The sequence below is a fragment of the Gavia stellata genome, chromosome 26, assembly GCF_030936135.1.
Source record: "Gavia stellata isolate bGavSte3 chromosome 26, bGavSte3.hap2, whole genome shotgun sequence".
Classification (NCBI taxonomy): domain Eukaryota; kingdom Metazoa; phylum Chordata; class Aves; order Gaviiformes; family Gaviidae; genus Gavia; species Gavia stellata.
In genome coordinates, this window is record NC_082619.1 from 3,715,122 (window position 1) to 3,738,143 (window position 23,022).

At 50.4% G+C, this 23,022-nt stretch overlaps 1 protein-coding gene across 1 annotated transcript in view; it reads left to right on the top strand.

Moving 5' to 3' along the window:
* The window catches only part of GRIK4 (glutamate ionotropic receptor kainate type subunit 4), a 136,033-nt gene that overhangs the window by 99,767 nt on the left and 13,244 nt on the right, over positions 1-23,022 (top strand). The window contains exons 10-12 of the mRNA XM_059829704.1: positions 7,206-7,313; positions 8,345-8,548; positions 17,624-17,737. Of these exons, the coding sequence (XP_059685687.1) occupies positions 7,206-7,313; positions 8,345-8,548; positions 17,624-17,737 (426 nt within the window). The remainder of the gene's footprint in view (positions 1-7,205; positions 7,314-8,344; positions 8,549-17,623; positions 17,738-23,022) is intronic.

Genomic DNA, 23,022 nt, shown 5'->3' on the forward strand with positions numbered 1-23,022 from the left:
CACACTAAGATCTCTCATAGCACTAATGCCCTTTTAATCGTTTCCCAGACCCATCATACTCTGAGCAAAAGTGACAGATCCAAGCCCATCTGCATTAATAAGAACATGCATTCAGCTGGAGCAAAGGAAGCAAATGCTGTAAACCTCGCTATGACAGCTATGTTTTTGATGTGTTTAAATGTGGCAGGGAGTACACATTAAATGCACAGGTCCTCTTGGAGCAGTGCTTCTCCCAGAGCTCTGCAGAGAGCTCTGACTGCAGCCAATCTGCCCTGAGACAGAAGTCTCAGCTCTCCTCCACAAACCCGGTCTGGCAGGAGAAAACCTTTTTTGACCTGTTGCATGCAACGGCTCGGTAAATAAGCAGCTTCATGTTTCAGAGGTACCCAGGAAAGCTGCACTGGGACTAAGCTTTTCAAATTTCCCATCAGAGAGCAGTGGTGATAAATCACTTCCAGTCATAGTGACGAGGTGCTGGAAGGATGGGGCAGTCCCTCGGTGTGTGCAGCTGCCTGCTGAGAGCCCGCGGTGGCTGCAAGCCCTCCCCTGCCAGAAACCCACCAGGGAGGAGTTAGTCTTCATAAAACTGCTCCATATGCCTGCAGCAGCCTTTCTGCCGTCTGCTCTCCCCTTCTCAGGCAGCCCCCTCTCAGGGGTCTTGCCTGACTGATAGCAATGCCCGGAGGGGTGTTAGGGCCCCGCACAAGCTGCAAGAGTTTCTCGTGATGTGCCTGGCTGGGAAGGGCATCCCCGGACAGAGCTGTGAAACCTGGGCAGGGTCCTGCCTGATCCTGCCCACCCCTCTCGGGCACAGCAAAGGGAAGCCAAAGGCCACTCTGCTGTGCCATAGATGGTTATTTTCTTCTCGCCAGCCCAGCTTCTTGTAATAAAAACGACTAAATAAATCATTACAAATCATTTAATTAAACCCACTGTAAGGGGACGGGGTAAGGAACAGACATTCATATCCCGGAGACAATCTTGTTCCCAAGGGTTATATTAACTGATTTGCTCAGGCTCTTGTTTGAAACACTCCTATTCCCTCCCTAGTTTTAATCAAGCTCATGCTCTCTGCCCATTTCTCTCTTTCTCTCTTTCCCTCTCTCTTTCTCTCCCCCTCGCCTCTCTCCTTCCATCTATCGAAGCCACTGGGACTTCCAGCTCATCAGCTTTGATAGAGAATTCACTGAATTTTGAAGCTGATCCAGCCAGCAAACAAATTAGAGACACTTAGATATTCTAACTTGCTGTTGCTTTTGGGCAAGGAGAGACAGGGCTTTTTGACATCCAATTTTTAATACATTTATGTAACGCACCAAACGTGTCTTTTCCTGATTTAGCTTAACTAGTGGAAATTTTTCCCCAGCCATATGAGAGCTGCTCTCTGTTCATAGGACGCGTGATAAAGCACAGACTCATTAATGTGTTGGTAATCCATAGATCTGACAAGGACTGAGTCTGTAAATGTCACCTTTTTATTTTTTCCCTTTCTTTGCCCCTTTAAAAAACATTGCAGCACACCCCTCTGGTTTCAGCACAGTAAACCAAGAGCTAAGGTTTGGCAGCTTAGCAGGAGAAGGGAATGGAGAGGGGCTGTGATTGATACAGCCCCAGGGAAGGCAAAGGTGCAGAGGAGAGGCAGGGGAAGCTGCTGTCGGGGCTGGAGCCCTGCCCTGGGCACATTGCCCCCGGCTCTGCCTGTGACCCCTTGCTCTTGCGGGGTCCTGGGTGCGGCTGATTAGTCGCCATTTAGCTAAAGGGTGTCCTGAGACAGAGCAGTGCAAGTGACGTGATGTGGGGGGGTGCCTAATTGGTATGTTGATGAGATACAGATGAGTTACCAGCCGATAGCTCTGAGACCCTCCGCAATCCCCACCACACCAAACTTTTTTAACTTAGAGGTGGCTAATCAGTCTCAATGAGGCTTGTTCCTCATTAGCTGTTACCCCCTGCAAGAGTTCAGGGACAGATCCTGCAAAGAGCTGAATGTCTTTTGCCCCCCAGGACCCGGCGAACTCAGTGCGTGCCACCATCAGGTCCTGCCTGGGCTATGCCAGGTGTCAGTCATGTCATCGGAAGGGGATGTCTAGGGAGGAAGGAGATCACAGGGGCTGCTGCGTGGCCTCGGGTGGGTTGTGTGCATGCCTCGTGGTTGTACAGGTTTTAATAGTTGGTGCTCTGTGTCCCATGCTAACTTCTGTGGAGGGAGCTTTTGCCTGCTTGCCTTGCTGGCATCAGTCTTGCAGTAGCATCCCTCAGGAGTGCCAACCACATGGCAGACCTGTGCAGTGTCCTCTGAGGGCTTTCTTTCATTTGCTTGTTTTATTCCCTTTCCCTCCCCAGGTGCCCCTGAATTCCCTCTCCTTTGGGCCAATGAAGGCACCATGTACCAAGTACCTACTTAATTGTATCTCCTCCTGGCAGAGTCTCTTTCCCGTTAGAGCCGACATCACTCATCACTCACTCCAAACGCAGGCTTGATGAGAGATGATAGCATTTTGCACTCCTTCTTTTTCCTGGGGACGCGGAGGAAGGGGAGGTGATGAATGCAGTCTGTAGGACGGTGTTTGCTAATCAGAGCCCAGAAGGTATCTGGGTTTGTTGCAGTAGCAGTCCCCTGCCTGTTTTAAGGCACCCGTATTCAGGGCTGGCTTTACCTTAATTTTTAGCTGGGGAGTGGGGGTGGTAAGTATCTGTGGTGCCTCTGGAGCTTGTGGAGAGGTCTTGCCATGTCATCTCTCCCTGCCACGAGCTGCCATTCAGGCCTGCGGGGCACTGAGCAGAAGACTTCATTAAAATCATTAGCATGAGTGGTATTTTGTCATCTCATGCCACAAGGAGCGTCGTTAACATGGCAGCGTCTGAACGGAGGAGCTGAAGGATTGAAGGTGTGAGTCGGGAATGCCCCGCTTTCATCGCATTAGCCGCTGGTGATTTTCTACGGAGATGAGAAATCTTTAAGTGTCACTGATCCAAATAATGCCTTTTGCAGAGCAGCTAATTTGAGGGACCTTGCTTGCCTATGGGGATGGGGCAGTGTCACGAGCAACGGCGCTTCCTTGCTTATTCCAGGCTTGTGTGCATTTGCTCCCTGCCTATAACAAGGACATGTAACAAGACAGACCTCCTGCCTCGAGACACTTGCAGACGTTGCAGGCAGGACGGGCAGCGCGGGGCTCACTCTCCCTACGGCGGAGGCAGAGAGCTGAGTGCAGGGAGGTGCCAGAGGTGCCGAGACGCTGCTGTGGGGCTCTGCAGTGGGACCACGCAGCATAAGGACATGGAGGGAACTTTCTGCATCGGACCACGGGCTGTCACATGCCACCAGGCCATATAATCCCTCTCGCAAAGCTATCAAGCTCCAACTTGCAACCAGGTGGTTGTGTTGCCCTCGCTGCTCTTCTGGGAAAGGTGTGCCATCACTTTGGCTCCGCTGATCATTAGAAACCCTCTTCTAATTTTCAGCCTGTTTATTTCTGGCTGGTTTGTATCTATTTATTTTTGTGCCAACGCTATCATTTTAGCGTCAAAAGCTGTTCTACCTCTTTGCTATGGTCCTCCTCCACCTGGTGTATTTATACAGACCAATCACAGCAGCTACTAAAAAATCCCGAGTCCTAAAAACTCTTAAGTCCTAGTCCAGAGCCTTAACAACAGGATCGTCTTAACCCTGTCTGTGTAGAGCATTTGATTGTTTTCTAACACATTTTGCAGATGAATATGTTTTCTGTTTTTCAGAGGCTCTTTATACGTAGATAGAGGTGATTAAAATCACCTTGACATCCATCTCGCAAGACAGGGAGAGATCTGACGATCCCAGACATCTTCTGACACATTACACTTCAGAAACAGTGAACAGCATGAGGAGTCAATTAGTGGCTTTGTCATACTGTGAGGGGGACAGGGCTGTGCTGGAACAAGCCAGGACGGGGTGGAAGTACCCTGGCACATGGGAGTGTTTGGCTTTGGTGCTGTGTTAAAAGCAAGGTCAAACCCACTGTACTGTCAGAGGAGGAGGCAGTCAATTAGTCTGAGTATGGCAGCAGGGGAGGGACAAATCTGAGAACAGTGAGGGCTGTTAAAATTAAAGTTAATCTGTCACTAATCTCTGGTTGTGAAATCTGGGAGAAAAAAAATTAGGCAATGTTTATGACTGATCACTCACTCAGAGAGGCAATTGCTGCAATGGGTCTGTTTAGCAATCACAGCAAGAGGCAAGCACCTTTGTGCAGAGTTGAGGAATACAGCCAGGATAAATCCATCCCGTCACACCGATGCAGACCCTGCGCAGGCCAGTTAAAGCTGTGCTTCAAGGACTCCCGGACCATGAAGTATATGCTAAATCTCCCAGTTTGGGACTGTTGTTCCCAGAGATGAGTGCTGCACTACAGTGTCACTGTGATGCTGCAAGCTGGATGGTAGTTAAGTCACAGCAAGCTGTCAAGAGAACAGGATCTGCTCCCAGCCTGCTCTGACACACTGTCATTGTGCCTTCATCCCCCCCGTCTGTCAGGTGAGGCTTATAACTCCCCAGTGCCTCTCCTGTTGGTGGGGAGGCTCCAAGAGTTAATGCTTCCAACACATTCAGAGGTCCTTGCCATGACAGGTGCTTTAAGCAGAGCATTGTTAATGTTGGAGAAGGGGCTGGGCTGATAGCTCAGATGAATAATCTCTGTTGTGTTATCCAGAGTAAACAAGCCCCCCCAACCCTGCCCTGGGGACTCAGCTGGCTCTGCCTGCGCTGCTGCATCCCGGTGTCTCGGTGTCTCGACTCCAGCCAGGGAGGAGAGCAGATATGCATATGACTGTCCTTTGCTTTCCCTGCCTGCTTTCCTTCTGCAGAGCTGTCAAGTGTAAGCTGTCCTGTTTGCAATTCCCACTGCTCCTCATGCCTAGCAGTGAGGAGACTGGATTCGGGACTCCTTGTGGATGGCCACTTTTGTAATGGCTTGTCAGTCGCTTGGGCTGGATTTGCACCCACAGCCAGGAGAAGAAAGGACGTAGCCCTTTCCTCAACATCCGTGGCCCTTTCCTCAACGTCTGGAGTGATTCAGTCTGCCGACAGCGTAGCAGCGCGGCTGCAGTGTCAGGTTGTGTTTGGCTCAGATGCACGAGCCGGGAAGTGACTCTGAAGTCCTTGAGCCATCCGTCATGCCAGAGGCAAAGCACTGCCAAGAAAAGCAACTGAGTGCATGGAGTCAATCCTGGGGTGGTGTAAATTGGCGTGCCTCCCATTCATTTCCGTGGCGGTGCACCCGCCTGGCCCATAGCTCCACATCGCCTTCCACCCACCTCTTTGAACATAATAAGATTATTCTTTGAAGGAAAGAAATCGATTTGTTCCTACCACCCTGACAACTGTGGCACAGCAAAAGGATAACCTGCCTTAGACCGACAGCACCCGAGACAGCTTGTGTCAGCGCGAGGGAACTGGGAACAGATTTGCTCTGGTACCATGGCTGCACAGGAGCCACAAAGACACCCCTGCATGTTGGGGTCACCCACTACCTCTTAGGGTCTCAGCAGCTCGCTTCAGTGGTGTCAGAGAACTTAGGCTGTGGCCAGCAATCCAGAATGCAGAGGGCTGGGACCTGACGGCGGCAGAGGGGCTTTGCAGGAGAAAAGGAGAGAAAAGGGGTCACGGAGGGAGTTCGCCTCCCTCAGCCGCTGGTCTATCCATGAGAAAAAACAGAGAGTCTTTTAGGGAGCATAAGAGCAAGAGCCTAATTTGCATGCTCTGAACGAGCTGCTGGAGGTGCTGATCTCCCTGCCCAGAGCTCTGAGGGAGGGGAAATTAGGCTCTTGAAGTTAAAATTAGGTTTTCTTGAATATTCCTCCCCCTGGCTGAAGGCAGCGGCTGGTTGCATTTTGTCACAGCTGAGTCACAATGTCGTCCCAAGCACTTGGGGACTGGTCCCCGCCACCAGTGGTGGGAATTAGGCTGGCTGCAGCGACGCTGATGCTTGGATGGGTGAATTAGGATGTCCATGGAGCTGTTTGGTGTGATGAGCCTGAATCAAAGGGTTTGGAGGTATTTAATCATAGTGGTTGGCATCCATTATAGCAGATAGAGGGGATGAGTCACGGTGCAGCACCACTGAGATTGTGGCTTCATTTCACCACCTGCTGCCAAAGTGGAGCTGCTGGTCAGGGCTGGAAGGCGTCTGCCCCATGTCAGTGCTGCTGCTCTGGTGATTGCAAGGGAAGCTGCGATACTCCCTGTGAAGTGGCTTTTCCCTCCGAGGAACTTACAGTGGCCTATACCAGCCTTTAACTAATGACAGTGAGGCTCACAAGAGGACAGCAGGAGGTTTTGCTTGCTTTCAGGCAGGTGAAACTTTGTTCAAAGTTACAGAGACAGTGTAAGGCAGGACAGGAGTTGGAGGCAGGAACACCGTCTCCCCATTTCTGCATTTTCACTGTGAAATCATGAGACTTCAGCACTTCCGCAGTTCTTCCGAGCTGTGTCTGTAACACACAGCATGCATGTGAAGAGCTCGGTGTCATCAAACCCGTGTGCGGTGCTGACCCTGCAGTGTGTGCTGGTGGCTGAGCCTCACTGCGGGATGGTGCCCTGGCTATAGCGTTGCCTTTCTGGCAGCCTCCCGTGAAGCGCCTCTGTGCCCTGTCCCCTTTAGGAGTTGACTTCCAGAGAACGGAGGAGGTGAAGGGGTCCACCAAAACGCACCAGGTTGAAAGCAACAACCAAGTCTTCATCCTGTGGCCGTGACCTAGCTGCCATGCCTTAGTGTGAGGGACAGCAGAGGCTCCCAGCTGCACCGCACTGGGAGGGATGAGCTTGCGTGGGGGCTGCTGGGTAAGACGGACCCATCTTGGTGGCATTTGGGGACGAAGCAGAAGGCTGCTTGGCTGTCGTGAGCCCCAGGGAGCTGCCCACGGCACAGCTCTCTCCTGGTGCGGGGCCTTGCCGCAGCTGCAGGGAGGATGCGTGGGAAGGCAGCGCCTGCCGTGAGCGGGGAAAGGTTTTTGGCGTTGCTGCATAGGTGGGACTGTGCCGGGGCTGTGCACCAGCGGGTTAATCTCTCTTGCTGGCCTGTTGTGGGGGGCATTGTAAAGGTAATGGAGCATTCATAAACACCTCTTTCAGGGCCAGCTTGGATGGTTGTCAGTCACCGGAGCCATATGTCGAGTGCGTACAGTAATTTGCCCTGTAAATTCCCTTATTGTGCTGTTTATCTCTCCAGATCGGCCACTGGCACGTTTCTGAAGGACTCAGCATGGACAACAAGATCTTCTCCTCCAACATATCAGACAGTCTGTTCAACACCACACTCATTGTCACCACCATCCTGGTAAGTGAGGGGGTCACCTACAGTTCCCATTAGCTCTTCGCCAGCCCAACGCTTAGGGGTGTCAATCAGCTGGAATATTATTCCCTCTTCCTACTCCCCTCGGCCCCCAGCATGCAGCATCGCACACTGATTTCATAAAGAACAGACGATCAAATCTCTAATTACAGCATTGAGGACAATTCATGACAGTGTAATTAAACTCAAGTTGATGTTTCATATGGAAATGATATTTGATGAGTTCAGAAGCAGCTGGGGAGAGGGCTGGGATGGGGATAAGTTGCCGTTTTACATTCATCTCTGAATGATATTCTTGTTTTGCGTACAGCTGGTAAGTTGGAAGGGACAGTTGTCCCTTCTACCCATAAAATTACTGGAATTGACCAGGATGGGTACCACTTCTAGGAACGAAGACTTCACATCTACAGGCACTACTGTCCAACAAATTCCCCTTCCAGGTGCTGCCTGTCCCATGATTTTTCCCAGTGCCTCTGCTCCTTCCTTAAAGACGCTCAGAATCTTGAAGAACACTGAGCACTATTTCCTCACGTCCCACAAAGTTTGTTGAGAAGGGGACAAACTGACGAAGTGGCTATATGCCAAGAGAGGCTGGGTTCTATATGTCTTGTCATAACTTGGAGCAGTCACTGGACTGCTCTGGCATATGCCAGTTGGAAACAGCCCCTGAAGCATGATCCCTTAGCTCTGCTTCGTATCCTAAACTGGGATTTATGTGCTGCACCTCCAGCACATCCCTGACACAGCAGGGGCCAATGAATACCAGTGTAGAAATAGCTCTGCTAGCTTTACACCACTTTGGGTTTCCAAATGATCAAACCAGCTTTCCATATCTCTTATACCCTGGTCGAGAGGGATATATCGGGACGGGAGGTTGGCTTGGGTGCCCCTTATCAGAGCCTCTGCCATCCCTGCGCTGCCCGGGAGCCCACTGCCCTCTCTGCCCTGTGCTCGGTGCCATGCTGGTGGGATGCCTCGGCTAAGATGGGAATGACAGCTGCCCAGTTTCAATGCAGGAAAACCCTTACTTAATGCTGAAGTGGAACCATCAGGAGCTGGAAGGCAATGACCGCTACGAGGGCTTCTGTGTGGACATGCTGAAGGAGCTGGCAGAGATCCTGCGTTTCAACTATAAGATCCACCTCGTTGGCGATGGTGTGTATGGAGTCCCTGAGGCAAACGGCACATGGACAGGGATGGTCGGGGAGCTGATTGCTCGGGTAAGTGAATTAGCTGCTCTTTTTAACTGTGTTCTAGTGGGACTTGGCAATGAAAAGCCTTGATGCTTTATTAAGTGCTCCAGGATGATAAGGATGGATGGGGGTTTTAGTCCATTTGTGAGACTTTGACCAGAGGATCTCCATTTAATGTGTTCTCCCAATGGCAAATGTATTTGTTGTGTCGATGTGACAGTTTGCAAAGTAGTCAGAGCGGGAGTCAGGGCCTCTGGGTGCTCTCAGGGGTGCTTGCTTTCTTGGAAAGGAGGCCTGGACTCCGGGGTCCCTGCATAAGTGCTCAATACAGAATGGATTATTTTTTTTCCCTGTGGAAAAATTAATGGAAACTTGAAACAGGAAAATATGCAGGCTCTGGCAGGGGTCGGTAGAAGCTGAAGAAAACTTAGAAAACCACACTGTTTGGGAGGGAAGAGAGTAAGAATCACATTTCTACCCAGAAAAGTTTTGGCAGATTCGTTTCAGCTCCTTGACTTTGAATATTGTTTTTGGAGAGGAACATTTTTTGTTTGCTTGAAGTGCGTGGATTGAGATCTTTTTGTGCCTCTGCTTCATAGTGTTCTTGCACAGCATCTAGACGGAAAGCTGAATGCTTTTGCTGGGTTTGACAACACTTCTGCGTACATGTGTGCTCAGTCAGCCTGTAGCCCCCTCCCTGCTCTTTGTTTTCCTCTGCAGCTAAAGGTAGTCCTTCCCCAGGGATCCTGAAGCTTAAATACAGTTCATTAAATGCTCTGAGGTCCTGAGTAAAATAGGTTTAGCCAAAGCTGACATTAAGACTGATGTTATTTAAACCAATACGTCCTTGCTCACTGATTTCTACCATGCCTTGCTATTACCAAAGCACCTGTGAGAACCCAGCAACACTTTCTCAGCTGGTGGGAAATCCCCAGTGAGGTCTATTTATGATAATCCATACCACTGTGTGAGAGGAGCTCCTGAGCCACCCCATCGTTATCCTCACAACAGTGGCACGTCCTCCTGGAAAGCAGAGGAATGAGGGCTCGAATCCATCCCCTGTGGCTCCAGGGCTCCTGCCGCAACTTCCCTCCTGGCTGCAGATGAGCGAGCATCTCTAGAAGATGCTCTCTGGCATCTGTCTGCTTCTTCTCCAGGTGGCAAAGGGGACCTGGCTGACACTTGTCCTACCTTAGGAGCTTTAACTGAGTGTCTAAAGTGGGGTGGGACAACTCTAGGTCTAAAAGATTTGCTGCGGGTCAGGTACAGGGCACGGTACGGACTGGAGATCCCTCCTGGACTTGCACCCTGTCTCCCGGGTCACCCTTCCCTGGCGGAGCGATAGCTCTCGACTCCAGCTGAGATCCCACCTCCATCTGCTTCTTCTAAAGAGCCTTCTGTACCGTTGTTTGCAAATGCTCTGGGCTATTGGCGTAGTTTTTATACATATCTCTCTCTGTGTATATATATACACACACACACACACAATTACTGTTGTGCAATGTTTCTTTTGGGAGGCAAGAAGGAAGGCACAGAGAGCAGTGTGTGATCTATGCAAACAAAGGAAGGAAACAGCCATCAGATTTTTGGCCTACTAACCTTGGCAGTGCCTCTCCATTAAATGGGAGCTTCTGGAGGGTTGTTTTTCTGTAGTGATAAGTGTTTTAACTTCCTCTTCACATAGAAACCATTTGTTTCTTCTGCTGTTCGAGCCTTATTTAGGAGGATTTTTACTTCTGTTTCAGCAGGGCAGAGCTGGCAAAGCCTGTGTGAGGCTGAATCAAAAACTGGAGAAGAGAAAAAGCTTTTTCTGCTTTGTTCTTTCTAGGCCCTTTGGAGTCATTATAACTGTTTCAGGGACTGGCACTTTGGATCAGGTCAGCCAGGGTGGATCTGGCCGTGTGCATGCTGTTGTGTTTATTCAGGGCTGCTTGGGACGTTGCTTTCTGAGGTCCTTCCAGAGCCCAAGGAGTTCCTCTCCTTCCTTGACAGTCAGCCCCCATGGGGGTTTGTCCTTGGTTCCAGCCCCTTGTTCATCCCCTACACCACTTCAGGACCACTCGAAGTAGAAGAGCCAAAAGATCCTATATTGTGCGCACACGTTCCTCTTTCAGTGGATTTATTCCTTGGGCACTTTTCTCCGTACAGCGTTTAGCACAGAGAGGGCATTAGTTGGGACAAAAACCTGTCACACGGGTCAAAACTTCCCAAATCCTACCCAAAATAAAAGCTCTGTGCCTGTGTTTCTGTGCAGTGCTGTATTGTTGTAGGAAGATGATTCCTTCTTGACCCTGCTCAGCTGTCAGAAAGTGAGGTGTGACTCACATGCACTTAGTGTGGAGGACCAGAACGTCAGAAAATTATCCAGCTCCATGCAATACCTTTCCAGTATTTTTTTTTGTCTCTGTAATCCTGCTGTGGCACTGAATCTCAGAGCGACTATAGGCTATATGGGAAAAATGTTTCATTTTATTGCTTCTAAATTAACCGGCTATTGATTTATTCTTAAGTGCTGAAAATTCTATTACAGCTAATTGTGCACTATGATATGATTGAGAAGGATGCTATATAAACATAAATTTGTTGTTGACCCAAATTCACCAGTACATATCTTATCAACCTGCTCACAAAACTAATTAAGAGCTAAGGAAGAGGGGGACCAGGATGGCTTGGGGGATTAGTGGAAGAGCTGTAGAGACTCCTGTGTCTTGGTCAGCAGTCTGACTCGTCGTCAGATCAGGAAACCTGTAAACTTTGTGATCAGCTGATGGAGATTTGGATTGGGAGAAATCACTTGGAAGGACTCAAGCCCATTCCTTAGTGAAAGATGTCACACACTCAGAAAACACTGAGCTAATTGGTCCCTCTGTGTATGCAGGGCAGGGAGGCTGAACACCCTGCTCGTTCCCTGAGTGAGCAGGGGAGTAAAGCTGCTCTCTGGCCAGGGCAGATTCCCCCTATTAGCCTTGCTGGCTCGGGCACAGGCAACTGCAGTCTCCAGCAGTTCGGCTGACACCGTACACATGTGCTCTTCGTAACAAGCAAACAAGGGGGAGCAGCAAATCTTCCCAGCTCCTGTTTTTTGGCATCAGAGCCCTAGGGGACGATAGGGCTGGAAGAATTACGTCTCGCTTCTTCCCGCTGCAGTACAGTCTGTGGCTCATAGTCTCTGATGGTTGTCTGGTCTTCCCTTTCTCTCTCTCTCTCCACTGCATCCTCGAGCTGAAATGAATTCGCTAGTTTGATACAAGCCAACGAATGTATTTTCAAGGCAACGTGACAGCTTTCTCCTTGTTCTGCTACGCCTGTATTTGCTGTCTTGGTAGCATAGAGCCGTGGTGGCTATGCTCAGTGCCTGTATATTGGCTTACAGCGAGCCGTTGGCGCTCGGCTCCCTCGCTCCTCCCTGAGGAGTCAAGCTGTGTCTGAGAGATCCCTCAGCAACAGTTCCTGAATTTACCCATCTCGGGAATGCCCCCAGAGAATAGAGCTGAGCTAAGAAGAGACGGTGTGGTTTGGTTTTGCCAGGAAGCTTTGTTGGCAGGAATCTGACGCTGCAGTTTTGCTATAAGACCTCTGAGAAACTTCCCTCTGGTGCAGCCAGGATCAGTACCCTGCCTGGCTGGGTACCAGCGCTAGGTGACAGTCCCCTCCGCAGAGGACCTGACCCACTCACCCACGGCAGGGTGCAGGGGATGGGAAGGACAAAGCAGCCCTGGCAGTAGCATGCTCCATGCAGACTGACCATGTATTTTGTGCAGCTTGTATCAGCTGCCCAGGCTCCCTTCGGCATTCTTTAAATAACACACCACGTTTGGTGATGGTAACACAGCAGATCTGTGAGTGTTTCCAGGATGAGCGTATTTGGGCGAGGCTGGTGCTGCTGTAGAAGGCACGGAGTGAGAAGATGGATGGAGTGAGGAGTGGGTGCCTGGGGACAGCAAGCTCCTGCTCTTCCCTTCTGCACAGGATCATCTGGGGAGTGAGATGCTGTGGAATAACACTGGATCTTTAGTATCTGTGTCAGTGGTTTGAATCTGGCTGGGATCAGATCAAAGCTTTTTTTAAAGTGAAGGAGATGAAGCTGTCCATCTCGGGGAAGGGTCTGGCCTCAGGAGCAGCAAGGCCAAGAACTGAAAGGACCTTAAAGCTTTGGGGCGATGGTTTTTCCAGCTTTCTTGCTGATGACCAGGTGGTGCTTTACAATCAGAGGCCCTCTCCCTTCAACTGCTCCAAAGATGAGGAATGGCAGGAAGGGGAAAGGAGGGAGAGGATATTTCAAAATTGGCAGAGTCCTGCTCTCCGCTCGGCAGTGGGTGTTGGTGTTCAGCGAGAAAAACTCTGTGTGGGTGAAGGGAGGGAGGGGGAGTCTGTTTGCACGCAATTGCGCTGGCAAGTGTGACATGGAGGGGCTTGAGAGGGTGGGGAGCGAGGGGGAGTGGGGAAGCGAGGGAGCGTGGGTTGTTGAGCAAACACAGCGAGGGTATGGGCAGAGAGGTTTGCATCACGCTGCTGATTTTGCCAAAATTCCACACAAGATGCTGGGTGTGGTGTGAGCTGGCTAGGTCTCACTACCGTTCCCTGTGGGCTTAAGGTACCCATTGCTGGCGCTTCACCTTAGCTGGCTTTTGCCATGGGCATGGTGAACACCTGGCACGGACTTTTTCCTCCCACCCCTAGAGATAGTCCAGATGAAGAAACACGAGTGAAGGCAGACTTGAGGCTGATTTCTGCACTGATTGCTGGTCGTCCCATCCCTGACTGTGCCTTAAATGGAGGGCTGCAGCCTCCAGGGCTTTCAGGCTGTCACTTTTCATATGACAGAATTCATGCACATCCTTAAAAAAACCAAGACACCAGTTTTGAGTGACCCTCATCTGGCCCTGCTTTTAAATGCAAGAATATGCATCTGAGTGCACAACCTGGCTGCTGCTCGCTCCAGCGGGAGGAGCCGCACAGCCCGAAATAGCTCCTGTCAGATCAGATGGGCAGCTGGAGCAGAAGCAATCAGTACATTGATCCGGCGGCTGAGCCGTACCCATCGTGCTGTGGGACAGATCTGCAGATGCAGAGAGACTGCTCTGTCATTGCCATGGCGGTTTGGGAGCCGCTGCCCAGGTGACCAGGCTGCAGCCAAACTGCCGTGCAGTGGCTGCTGATTATTTCACAGAGTTGCACAGAACAGGAGAGGTTGGAGGGGACCTCTGGAGATCATCCAGTCCAACCCCCTGCGCAAAGCAGGGGCAGCTCCAGCCGGGTGCTCAGTACTGCGTCCGGAAGGGTTTGCAGCAGGGCAGGCATCTGCAGCAGCAGTGCTGATGCTGATGGGTCTGCAATGGGGGTAATAGCTGGCGTCAGGTGGGTCCTGAAGGTTGAACACTGATTTCAGCTTTCTAGAAGGCCCTCCAAACACAGGGGCGGTGTAAGAAATAGCTTTCCCTCACCTTGGCCACGCTGCCAGTGCTCTGTGGGCAGTGCTGGTGAGGAAGGTGCTGTCATATGCGCCCAGGGGATGTAGCATCCAAGGTGCCGTTCAAGTCAGGGACTCCTGCTCCTGGACGAAATCCCAGCCTTGTGCTCCCAGAGCTGTTCTTCAGGCTTGTTTTCCCCGTGTTTGACACAGAGACAGCCCAAAGCCTTATGCCACTTGGACTTTCTCACTGTGCTTTGTTTCCATAGCTTGACAGGAGGTTGTGAATTGCTGCGGGGCCGGAGCAGGGCCAATCTTCTGGCCGGTCCCCAGTGCCGTGAGAGGCTTTGGCGGGATCCTCTCTGCCCGGGCTGAGGGCTGACGTCAGGCCCCATTCATCACCATTAGCCTGAGATGAGCCTTGTCAGCATCCGCAGCGAGGAGGCGGCCGCCTCCTCCGGACTGGCAGTCCCTGCAATTTGCTTCTTAAGGCTGCCTAATTGTTGTTCCTCTTCAGGAGCCCAGCTCAGCCCCCATGTTTAACATCCTTTCCAGTGGCAGTGTCAGCCTGTCTGCTAATGCAGGCAGATCCCACGGTTAATGCCAGGTATGGTGGTGGCAGCTCATGCTTTTATCTCAGACACCAGCCCACCTGGGCTTCCTCTCGCCTAGCAAGAGTTTGGCCTTATTTAAGCAGTGTTTTGTTAAAGAAGCGTCTGTCTGTACTCCCAAACTGCTCTGGGTCTTTTCCTAAGCCTATTTCACGCTGACATTTATAGCTACAACTGTGCTGGAAGGATGAAAATCAAACAGTGTTTGCCCCCTCTTCCCCCCATCCTTTGCCTCCTGTTTTCCCTTTCCCCAGAGCCCGGTTGTGGACAGAATGCAGAAGCACAAAGCAAAATCCATTTCTTCCCCCAGTGTATTGTTTAGCCTATAAAATGTCAACTCCCACCCATGCTCAGGTGGGGAGGGCTGGAAAGTGCTCAGATTTGCAGAGCTCCTCTGTACCTAAGATACGCTGACCTCAGTGAATCGCAAGGAGTTTTGTGAACATCAGGAAGCAAAGTCGAAAGCATGAAATGGATGATATTCAGGCAGAGAATACATTGCATGCCATTCCCAGATCAAAGTTTATTGCTGTCAGAAATCAGCTCTTAACTTGCATGACTTCTGAGCCTGCAGAGAGAGAGAGAGTCTTTGACAGAGCGCAGCCCCAGCTAAAGCCGCGAGGAGCTGGGTCCCCGCTGCAGGGAGCTCTGGCACAGAAGGCAGATGTGCGTGTGCACAGGTTAGAGCAGGCTGTGAGCTACTGTAGCTCTGATGCTGCCAGAAGTCCTGAAAGGATGAAACTTGACCAGCCAGGGAATGAGCGGAAGGAAATCATCTCTAATGGAATGGCAGGACCCTCTGGAGACGAGAGGAGGAACCTGGCCACAAAAGCTGCGTGCCCGGGGAAGGCAGCTTTGCTGTGCTGAGTTTCTGCTCCATAGGCAGAGGGGGATGGATTTGCATTATATTTTGCGTAGGGAAGAGCAGCTTTCAAGATGTTGCTGCCTACGTGATCTGGAAGGGTTCCAAAGGCCAATAGTTGGGGGAATAACCGGAATGCACAAAGTTCCCGACGGCATCCACATCCCACCCCTGAGGAGGGGGATGGCTGGGTAAACCTGGGGGCTGCGCTGCACCTTTCAGCAACGCCTTTGTAGTGGCCCCTGGGTGGGAATGGAAATGTCCTTAGAGCTTTTGCATGAAACACCTTTGATGCGGCATATTTACCATCTATTTAGTCTATGAATTTGCTGGTAGAACTGTATTCCGTTTGGAGACCTGGGAGAAGAAATCCAGTGTTAGAATAATGTGTATCTTCATGAGGAGCTTTGCCGGGAGAGCTCTCCCCAGGGTAATAGTACCTGCAAACCCTTTTAAGTATAGACAAGAGAGGTTTAGGAAGCTTTAGACTTTCCTTGCAGGTAAAATTCCTCACGTTCCATGTTCCACAGATGAACTGATCCCATTTTAGTAATCTGCTGGTGTTTACGTAGGGCTCAACTGCTCACACACCACGTTGTGATTATTGGTGCCTTTTAAAAACCCTGTGGGTAAATGTCTGGCTAGGCAGAAATTCTCCGTAGCTCGTAATTCATTCCAGCCTGAACCTCCTAGCAATCTGTAATAGCTGCTTGGAAACAATTGCAAAGATCTGGCACTGGGCTTGTCCAATAAAGCAGTCCTGCATGGACTGTGAAATATCACCTTCTCCGTGACCCCCCTTACTGGGCAGGTTGCAGATCACCTTGCCTTTCTTTTCCCTTTCCTTCGTCCTGCAGGCTCCAGCAGTGCTGCTCTTCGCTCCTGCAACTCCAACCTTTCGCTGGCCCTTCCTCCCCGCCTGCCTTGAAGTGGGCAAATCTGTTGGGGGCGGAGGGTGGGGAAAGACCCCCCGGCAAAGCTCTGCCAGGAGGTGATTAGTCCTTTTTCTCTTAAGGAAAACGATGCAAGAGCAGCAGCGTCAGAGAGCGTGGTAAGAGTAATGCACCCACAAATTTGCCTTTGTGTGGTGCATTTACAACTAGCGCATGGATCCAGGGAGATAAGCTGCGTATTTTAGCGGGTCTTGGGGCCTGATGGTGCCTTGGCTTCTGCGCAGACCTTATGAAACTCAGGGACAACAAGTGCAAATAGCTTTTCTTCCCACCCCGTTCTGTCTTTCCACTTGTATAATCATCATCCTGCAAAGCAGGCAAACAAATGTATAAGGGAATGGAGGAGGTTTCATTTTTACTGAAAGCAATTATAGACATTAAAAGAGCTATAGTAATAAAAATAATATTTAAAATTCAAATCCCTTATCTATATTACAAGGGTATTAACATTGGAAGAAATTATTTTTATTTTTTTCCCTTAATCTCATTTGCTTTGCAAGTCAATCTGGAAATTTTTATGCCAGTCCTCTGAATTTTTTGGAGACTGATCTGCAACTTTGGAAGGCTGGGGTTGGCAGGCTTGTAAACTTTATGACTCAGGGTGTGGGGGTAATGATGCTGCTTTGTTATGCTTTCTTACCTATGGCTTGTGCAAGTAACGGTCTTGTCTGGAAGGGGACAGCTGTGTTCAACAGGGGCTTTGGAAGGGGGAAGTTGTATCTTCTTTAGATTAGTACAATGTTTATTGTCTCGATGGCTCCTGTTTTGCCAGGTCTTAAAGCATTCAACAAATAGAAATGGCAATCAGGCTGTGAGCCTTTGGGGGCAGGGGCTGCCGTTTTGGTGGCTGTTAGTACAGCTCCTAGCACCGCAGGCTTCCCACTGGGAGCTCTGTGCTTTTCCAACCTGTAAGTATAGAGATAAAAACGCCCGGGTGACGAAAATAAAAACACAGAGAATGGTCCGGAGCAGAAGGTGAGTTACAGTTTGGAGTGTGTTTGAGCAGGGCTTATGTGAAACCTACCTGGGGAAGAGGGGTGCAGGAGCACAGTCCGAACTAGTGGACATCACCGGCAAAATTCCCGTGGTTTCCACAGAGCCTGGGTTTTGCCCTGCAGCAAATGCGGACTGTCCCAGAAAGATGGGATATCCATCCTCCAGGAGCCGGTGTCTCGCGTAGCCCCGGACGTGGCTTTGCTGCTTTCCCCGCCCCACGCCTTTCCCAGGCTCAGGGTCCTGATCTCCTCTGCTCTCCTTTCTCTCCAGAAAGCCGATTTGGCGGTGGCGGGGCTGACAATTACGGCGGAGCGGGAGAAGGTCATTGATTTCTCTAAGCCGTTCATGACTTTGGGAATTAGCATTCTCTACCGAGTTCATATGGTAAGAGACTTATTTTATAAGCGTTTATGTCCCTCCGTTATTTGCATGCAAACGTTCCTAGTTATAGAAGACAAATGAATGACTCATAAAAATATTTTGGTTTTTTATTTGAACGCAAATGTGCTTGACCTTTATTTCCTTCTTTTCACTGTCTTTCTGCCTTGTGGCAGCTTGGTGGATTCGATTCCCATTGTTCAACCCCCCAGTCCTGTTGGCTCCCCTTCCCCGTGCCCCCCAGGCACCCAGCAATTCCAGGCGGGGGGGGCATGAGCAGAGCCCTGTCAGACTGCTGCTACCAGGAGAAGTATGGGTAGATGTCAGCTTGTCTGGTTCTGCTTCAGGCCCAGCGAAAGCCACAGGATGGCTTTAGTATATGTTTGAGCCCACTGCAGCAAGGTGTGCTAAGTGCAGGCTAGGCTGGACGGGTGCAGCAGCCCAGCAGCACGGCTGGGTGGCTCCACAACTGCAGCAAAGCTGGCATGGAGTCACCATCCATTTGCACTTACGGTGGGGAGACTGCCTGGGAGGCTGAGCTAGGACACCTATGGGTGCCCCTAATTGGTGTTGGGGCCCAAATGCCCTAATCTCAGCTCTGTTCCCAGCCTCTGTGGTGCTGCTTTCTCACATCTGAGAATAAGATCAGGCCAGGAAGATATCTGGGATTGCTTTCTTTGCTGTGACCTCCTGTAAATGCTCTATGCACAGATCAGTCCTCTGCTTTCTTAATCACAGGCAAGAAAAGGGCAAAATGGCACTCCTCCAGTGGCCCAGGGCACTGCCCCGGGGCAGGCACGGTGGCAGGCTGAACTCCACTGTGAGCAATTAGCTCCTTGCCCTGCATGGACTCTGTTTCTCTGCTCTCAGCCCTTCTCATTTGCCTCCTCTCAGTTGTTCACCCTAAAGATCAGTGGGCCTACAGCCCAGGGAAGGCTCCTTACTCTTAGGGTGCTCCCTGCGGGTGCTCCCTGTCTTGCACGGGTGCTCTCAGACCCCCTTGCTCCTGCATTGGCCAGGGAGGAGTGAGAAGGGAGGCATGCTGTTGTTTAGCAACTAGCTCTGGTTGTCATTCCGCTGCATTCAATAATCTTTTGCAAGTCCAGCAGCAGCAGCGGTGTGGTCAGCCGCTGCCGCCCGAAAGGCAGGTCAGGCATTACGTGGTGGCTGTTTAGCATCACGCTGGGCTGTGGCTCGGAGCAGAGCAGCCGTGAATCTGCCCAGGGGATACACACGTGCAAGCACGTACCTGGCCTTGTGTCGTGTCTTTGCTTAGACAACGCTTATCTTAAATTTTTATAGATTCTTTTGCATTCCCCTTTTCTGTTGTTCTAGCTTCTTCCTGAAGCTCAGGAGAGGACAGGTTTTCCCCAGCTATGCCCATATGGGCTGGGCAAAGCCCCTGGTTCCCCGCTGTCACAGGAGGTGAGCTCCAGCATCCAGGTCCTTTGCGACAGCATGTCATATTATTCCCAATCTGCGTTTTGGAAATGTACTCTGTACGTGCCAAGTGTGATACGAATTACAGCCTTGGTTTTCCATCAGCTCAACAATAGCAACCAAAAGGATAAAACAATTAAAATTGCCTCTCCCAGCCCCCTCTCTCAATTCGCAAGGCTGTTAAGGATGCAGCGTTTGGTACGAACATAAACAAACTTGCTCATACATCTCTCTGTGCTGAGTGGCTCCTGCCAAGAACAAACAAGTAATTAAAATCTAGTTAAAGTTCTGTTTCCTCTGGTACGTGCAGAATTTAGGATCAATGACTTACCTGACCAAAAAGGGTCAGACTCTTCAAGCTCCTGGAAATCAAGTGTAACTGTCCCTTCCCTGCTCTACTTGCTTTTTCACACCACCAGCTGCCCCGTGGATCTGGGAGGTGTTTCTGCCAGCATCTCTTGCCTGGGATTATAATCGAGTTTCTTGCTTCCTCACATGCATTTTTAGAGTTTGGGGATTGAGTACCGTGCGTGCTCTGCCTCCGATTTACACCATAACCTTCAGCAAGTCCCTTAACGAGGCATCATTCCCTGAACAGCGTGAGACTGATGTCGCTCCCTCCAGAGGAAACACAGGAATATTGGTGCAGGGTTTGCATGTGGTCTGCTCTATAAGTGCAAGGCATTTGCTGCTGCCTCTGTGCGAGCTCAATATAAATGTGTCTGACACATCTACTTAGAGTGTAAGTTCTTCAGGGCAGGGACCATCTGCTGCTTGTGCTGGTACCAGACTAACACAACACAGCCATGTTCCAGTCTGCCCTTTAGGCATTTACCAAACTGAACAGGATTAATAATTACAGTCTTAAAAAGTGTTTGGCAAGTAGTCCCCTGCCGTCAGTCAGGACTCGGTCTTCAGCTGCCCGACGAAGGACGCAGTTAGGACTTTGAGTCGGGGAGCTGCCCAGTGACCCAGGCAGGCTTGCAAGGGAGGTGCAGGGCATCTCCCAGGTCAGATCACCCGGCAGCAAGCCCTGCTTTGCTGCATCGAGGCCACGAGGAGTGCTGGCAGGGGCAGCCTGGGCTCCTGGCCTCCCCAGGAGCAGGGAGGTCTCCCCAGCAGGGAAGCTCGGAGCCCCCTCTTCCCTCTCCAGCACTTGGCCCCTCTTTGTCCAGAACTTCCCTGCTTAGCTTGAGGAGAGTTTCTGGGAGCTGTGTGGTAATTAACTAATTAAACTGGTAAATATTTATTTAGCAAGGTAGCTAATTGCTCTGGTTTTTCTTTAAGGACATGGTTTGCAGAGCAGTGGAAGGCAGCCCCACAGCCCCATCCACTCCTATCCGCTCCCCTCCCTTCCCTTCCCCGCCCCAACAAACATCTCTGCAATGTCAAAAATTGCAGCTGACGTATGTTAATCATGGCGCAGATGAGACATAGCCTAATAAATAACCACAAATAAATCTCTCACTGAGGAGTTGCCTCCACGCCCTGGTCTCCTCCCCGTGTGATGACACTTTATTTTAATTTCCATCTAACTCCAGCAGCAAATGATTTCTCCCCTGTTTCTCCTCCCCACCCTGCCAACCCAGCCACCACAGTGCGTGTGTCTCTTATCACACATAACCAAATATGGCAGCTTTAAATGGGGCTGTCATTTTTCTCCATTTCACTTGTTGTGATATAATCAAGTATGGATTTCTGACACGGGGACTCTTAATAGGTTTTCTGACTTGCAGGCTGCTAAGAGAAAAAGCTTGCTTTGTTTTATTATGTTACCATTCTGACCAGCTGGTGGGACCTGTGGAAGGCAGGACATAGATGATGAGTCCTGAGTGGTCACTCTGCTTGGCAGAGGGCTGAAATTGGGTGCCCAGTGCCATTTCTGCACAGACAGATGTTGAAAGTTAGGTTTATTTTTAGCATACACATGCTTTTGCTCACATACCTGCTTCTATGGCAGGGAATGAGGGACTAGCTAGCACATGATTCTGTCTCATCAGCCCTGAAAGTCCTTACTGTGCTCTGTCTTAAGATGAGAAAATGTAGATTTGATGAGTACACTGGAATAGGTGAGTTTGGGCCAAGTGAACTGAGGCTCAAAGTATTTCTACTTGATTGCTGCAGAAGACACGAAATGGGAAGGACCAAAGGAGTAGTTCCTTCATTTCAGCCAGAGGAGGCTCAACAGCCAAGGGCGGTGCTGAGCACCCTTCCTGATAACTTGTGTTGCTCTGCCAGTAAGCCTCTTGCTTCACTGAAGCAGGGATGGGAGCAACCGCTGGCCCCGCGCGTTGGCCTGTCGGTTGTGGACCATCTGGTGACCCCAAATTAGGCTCAGGATTCACAGCAGCCTGTGCTTGGGTTTTGCTTATCGACTCTGGAGAAAGGACCCTGGAGAGGGAGGGATCTGGATCTGCGTCTGGATCAGACACGGTCATCCCAGAATATACACACTTTGTTTTGGTGAGACCAAATGCACTGCAGTTATACCTAGCACACATCAATGTTTCTGCCTTTTCAGGCTGAGTTTTCTTGCTTTCCTTCTGACTTACAGGACAGGAGAGAGTTATCTTGCCTGCCTTTTTTAGGGACAAACGTCTATGAGAATTGATGTAGGTAGGGCTGACTGTTTGTGTGAGAGGGAACAGGCGAGCGCTGGGATCCCTGCAGGCTGTGTGCGTGTGTGCAGGGCAGGCAGGGAGTCGTAAGGTCTCTTACGGACCTGAACACAGACAAATCCAGGACCATGCCATATAGCTCCATTCCTCCTCCTCTTCCTGGATGTCCTGCACATTCAGGCTCTTCAGTCACTGGTGTCTGCCCAGAAAACTGGTTCTCTCTGGCTGAAAATGAAGACTTCCAAGAACAACTGAGGCGGGTAAATGAATCTCTCCTGCTTCCATCTGGGGATTTGCAGGAGGCCTTCATCAATTATTGGACATTTTGAACATTTCTGTTCCAGGAAAAATAGCTCTTCCAATTAACAAAGCTCTATTGGGACCAGCTAAAAATATCTGACAGACTCCGGATATTGTCATTCCCATCTTCAAAACAGACAGATAAGAGAGAGTTTGTGCCCTCCGTGGGAACAGAATATCTTTATTCTTATCCACAACTGTGAATGAAAAGAATATGTAGCAGCAGCCTGTAAATGACTGTAGCTGAAAAGAACCAGAACTACTACTACTGTAAAGTCACAGGAGAGAGTCATTGCCAAGCCTGAGACTTAAAGCTTCCAACGCAATTTCCTTAATGAGTGTAATTTATTGACAAACTGCCCCAGAAACAGAGAGGACATCAAGGCCTTAATTACCAAAAGGAACTTTGTTACAGGAGCATCTCACAAGGGAGCCGCAGCCGAGGCACCGCCAGTGCCTGGGAGTTTCCTGCCAGCTCTGGGATGCTGGGCAGGGATAAGCCGCCCGGAATGATCTGCTTGAGAAGCTCCAGTTTGCTTGGCCGAGAGCAGACGGTGCCCTTCACACCTTGCAGGTTCCCATTGCCTCATTTCATTCTTGAGTGTGTAAACACCTGTGGAAGAAGAGAGGCAGCTTAGCCAGTTTAGCTCTAGATGAAAAAGGGAACCAGGGGTCTGTGGGGTATCCAGGAAAGCCATGCAGTTGCTAAAGAGAAGAGCTTTTGACATCGCCTGCCTTTGGCTTCCTGTTGGTATCCAGAAGTCCATGATCCTCTGGATGGGATCAGCGAGAAGTGGAGAGGGAGCGCACCTCGGAGCCTGCAGACTCGTGAGACGGTCTCACCTCTCTGAAATAGCGAGAGGAGCTCCAGCGAGGTGAGCAAAGGATGTTATTGGAAATGTGAGTCCCTCTGGGATGCTGGAGGTGTAGTTT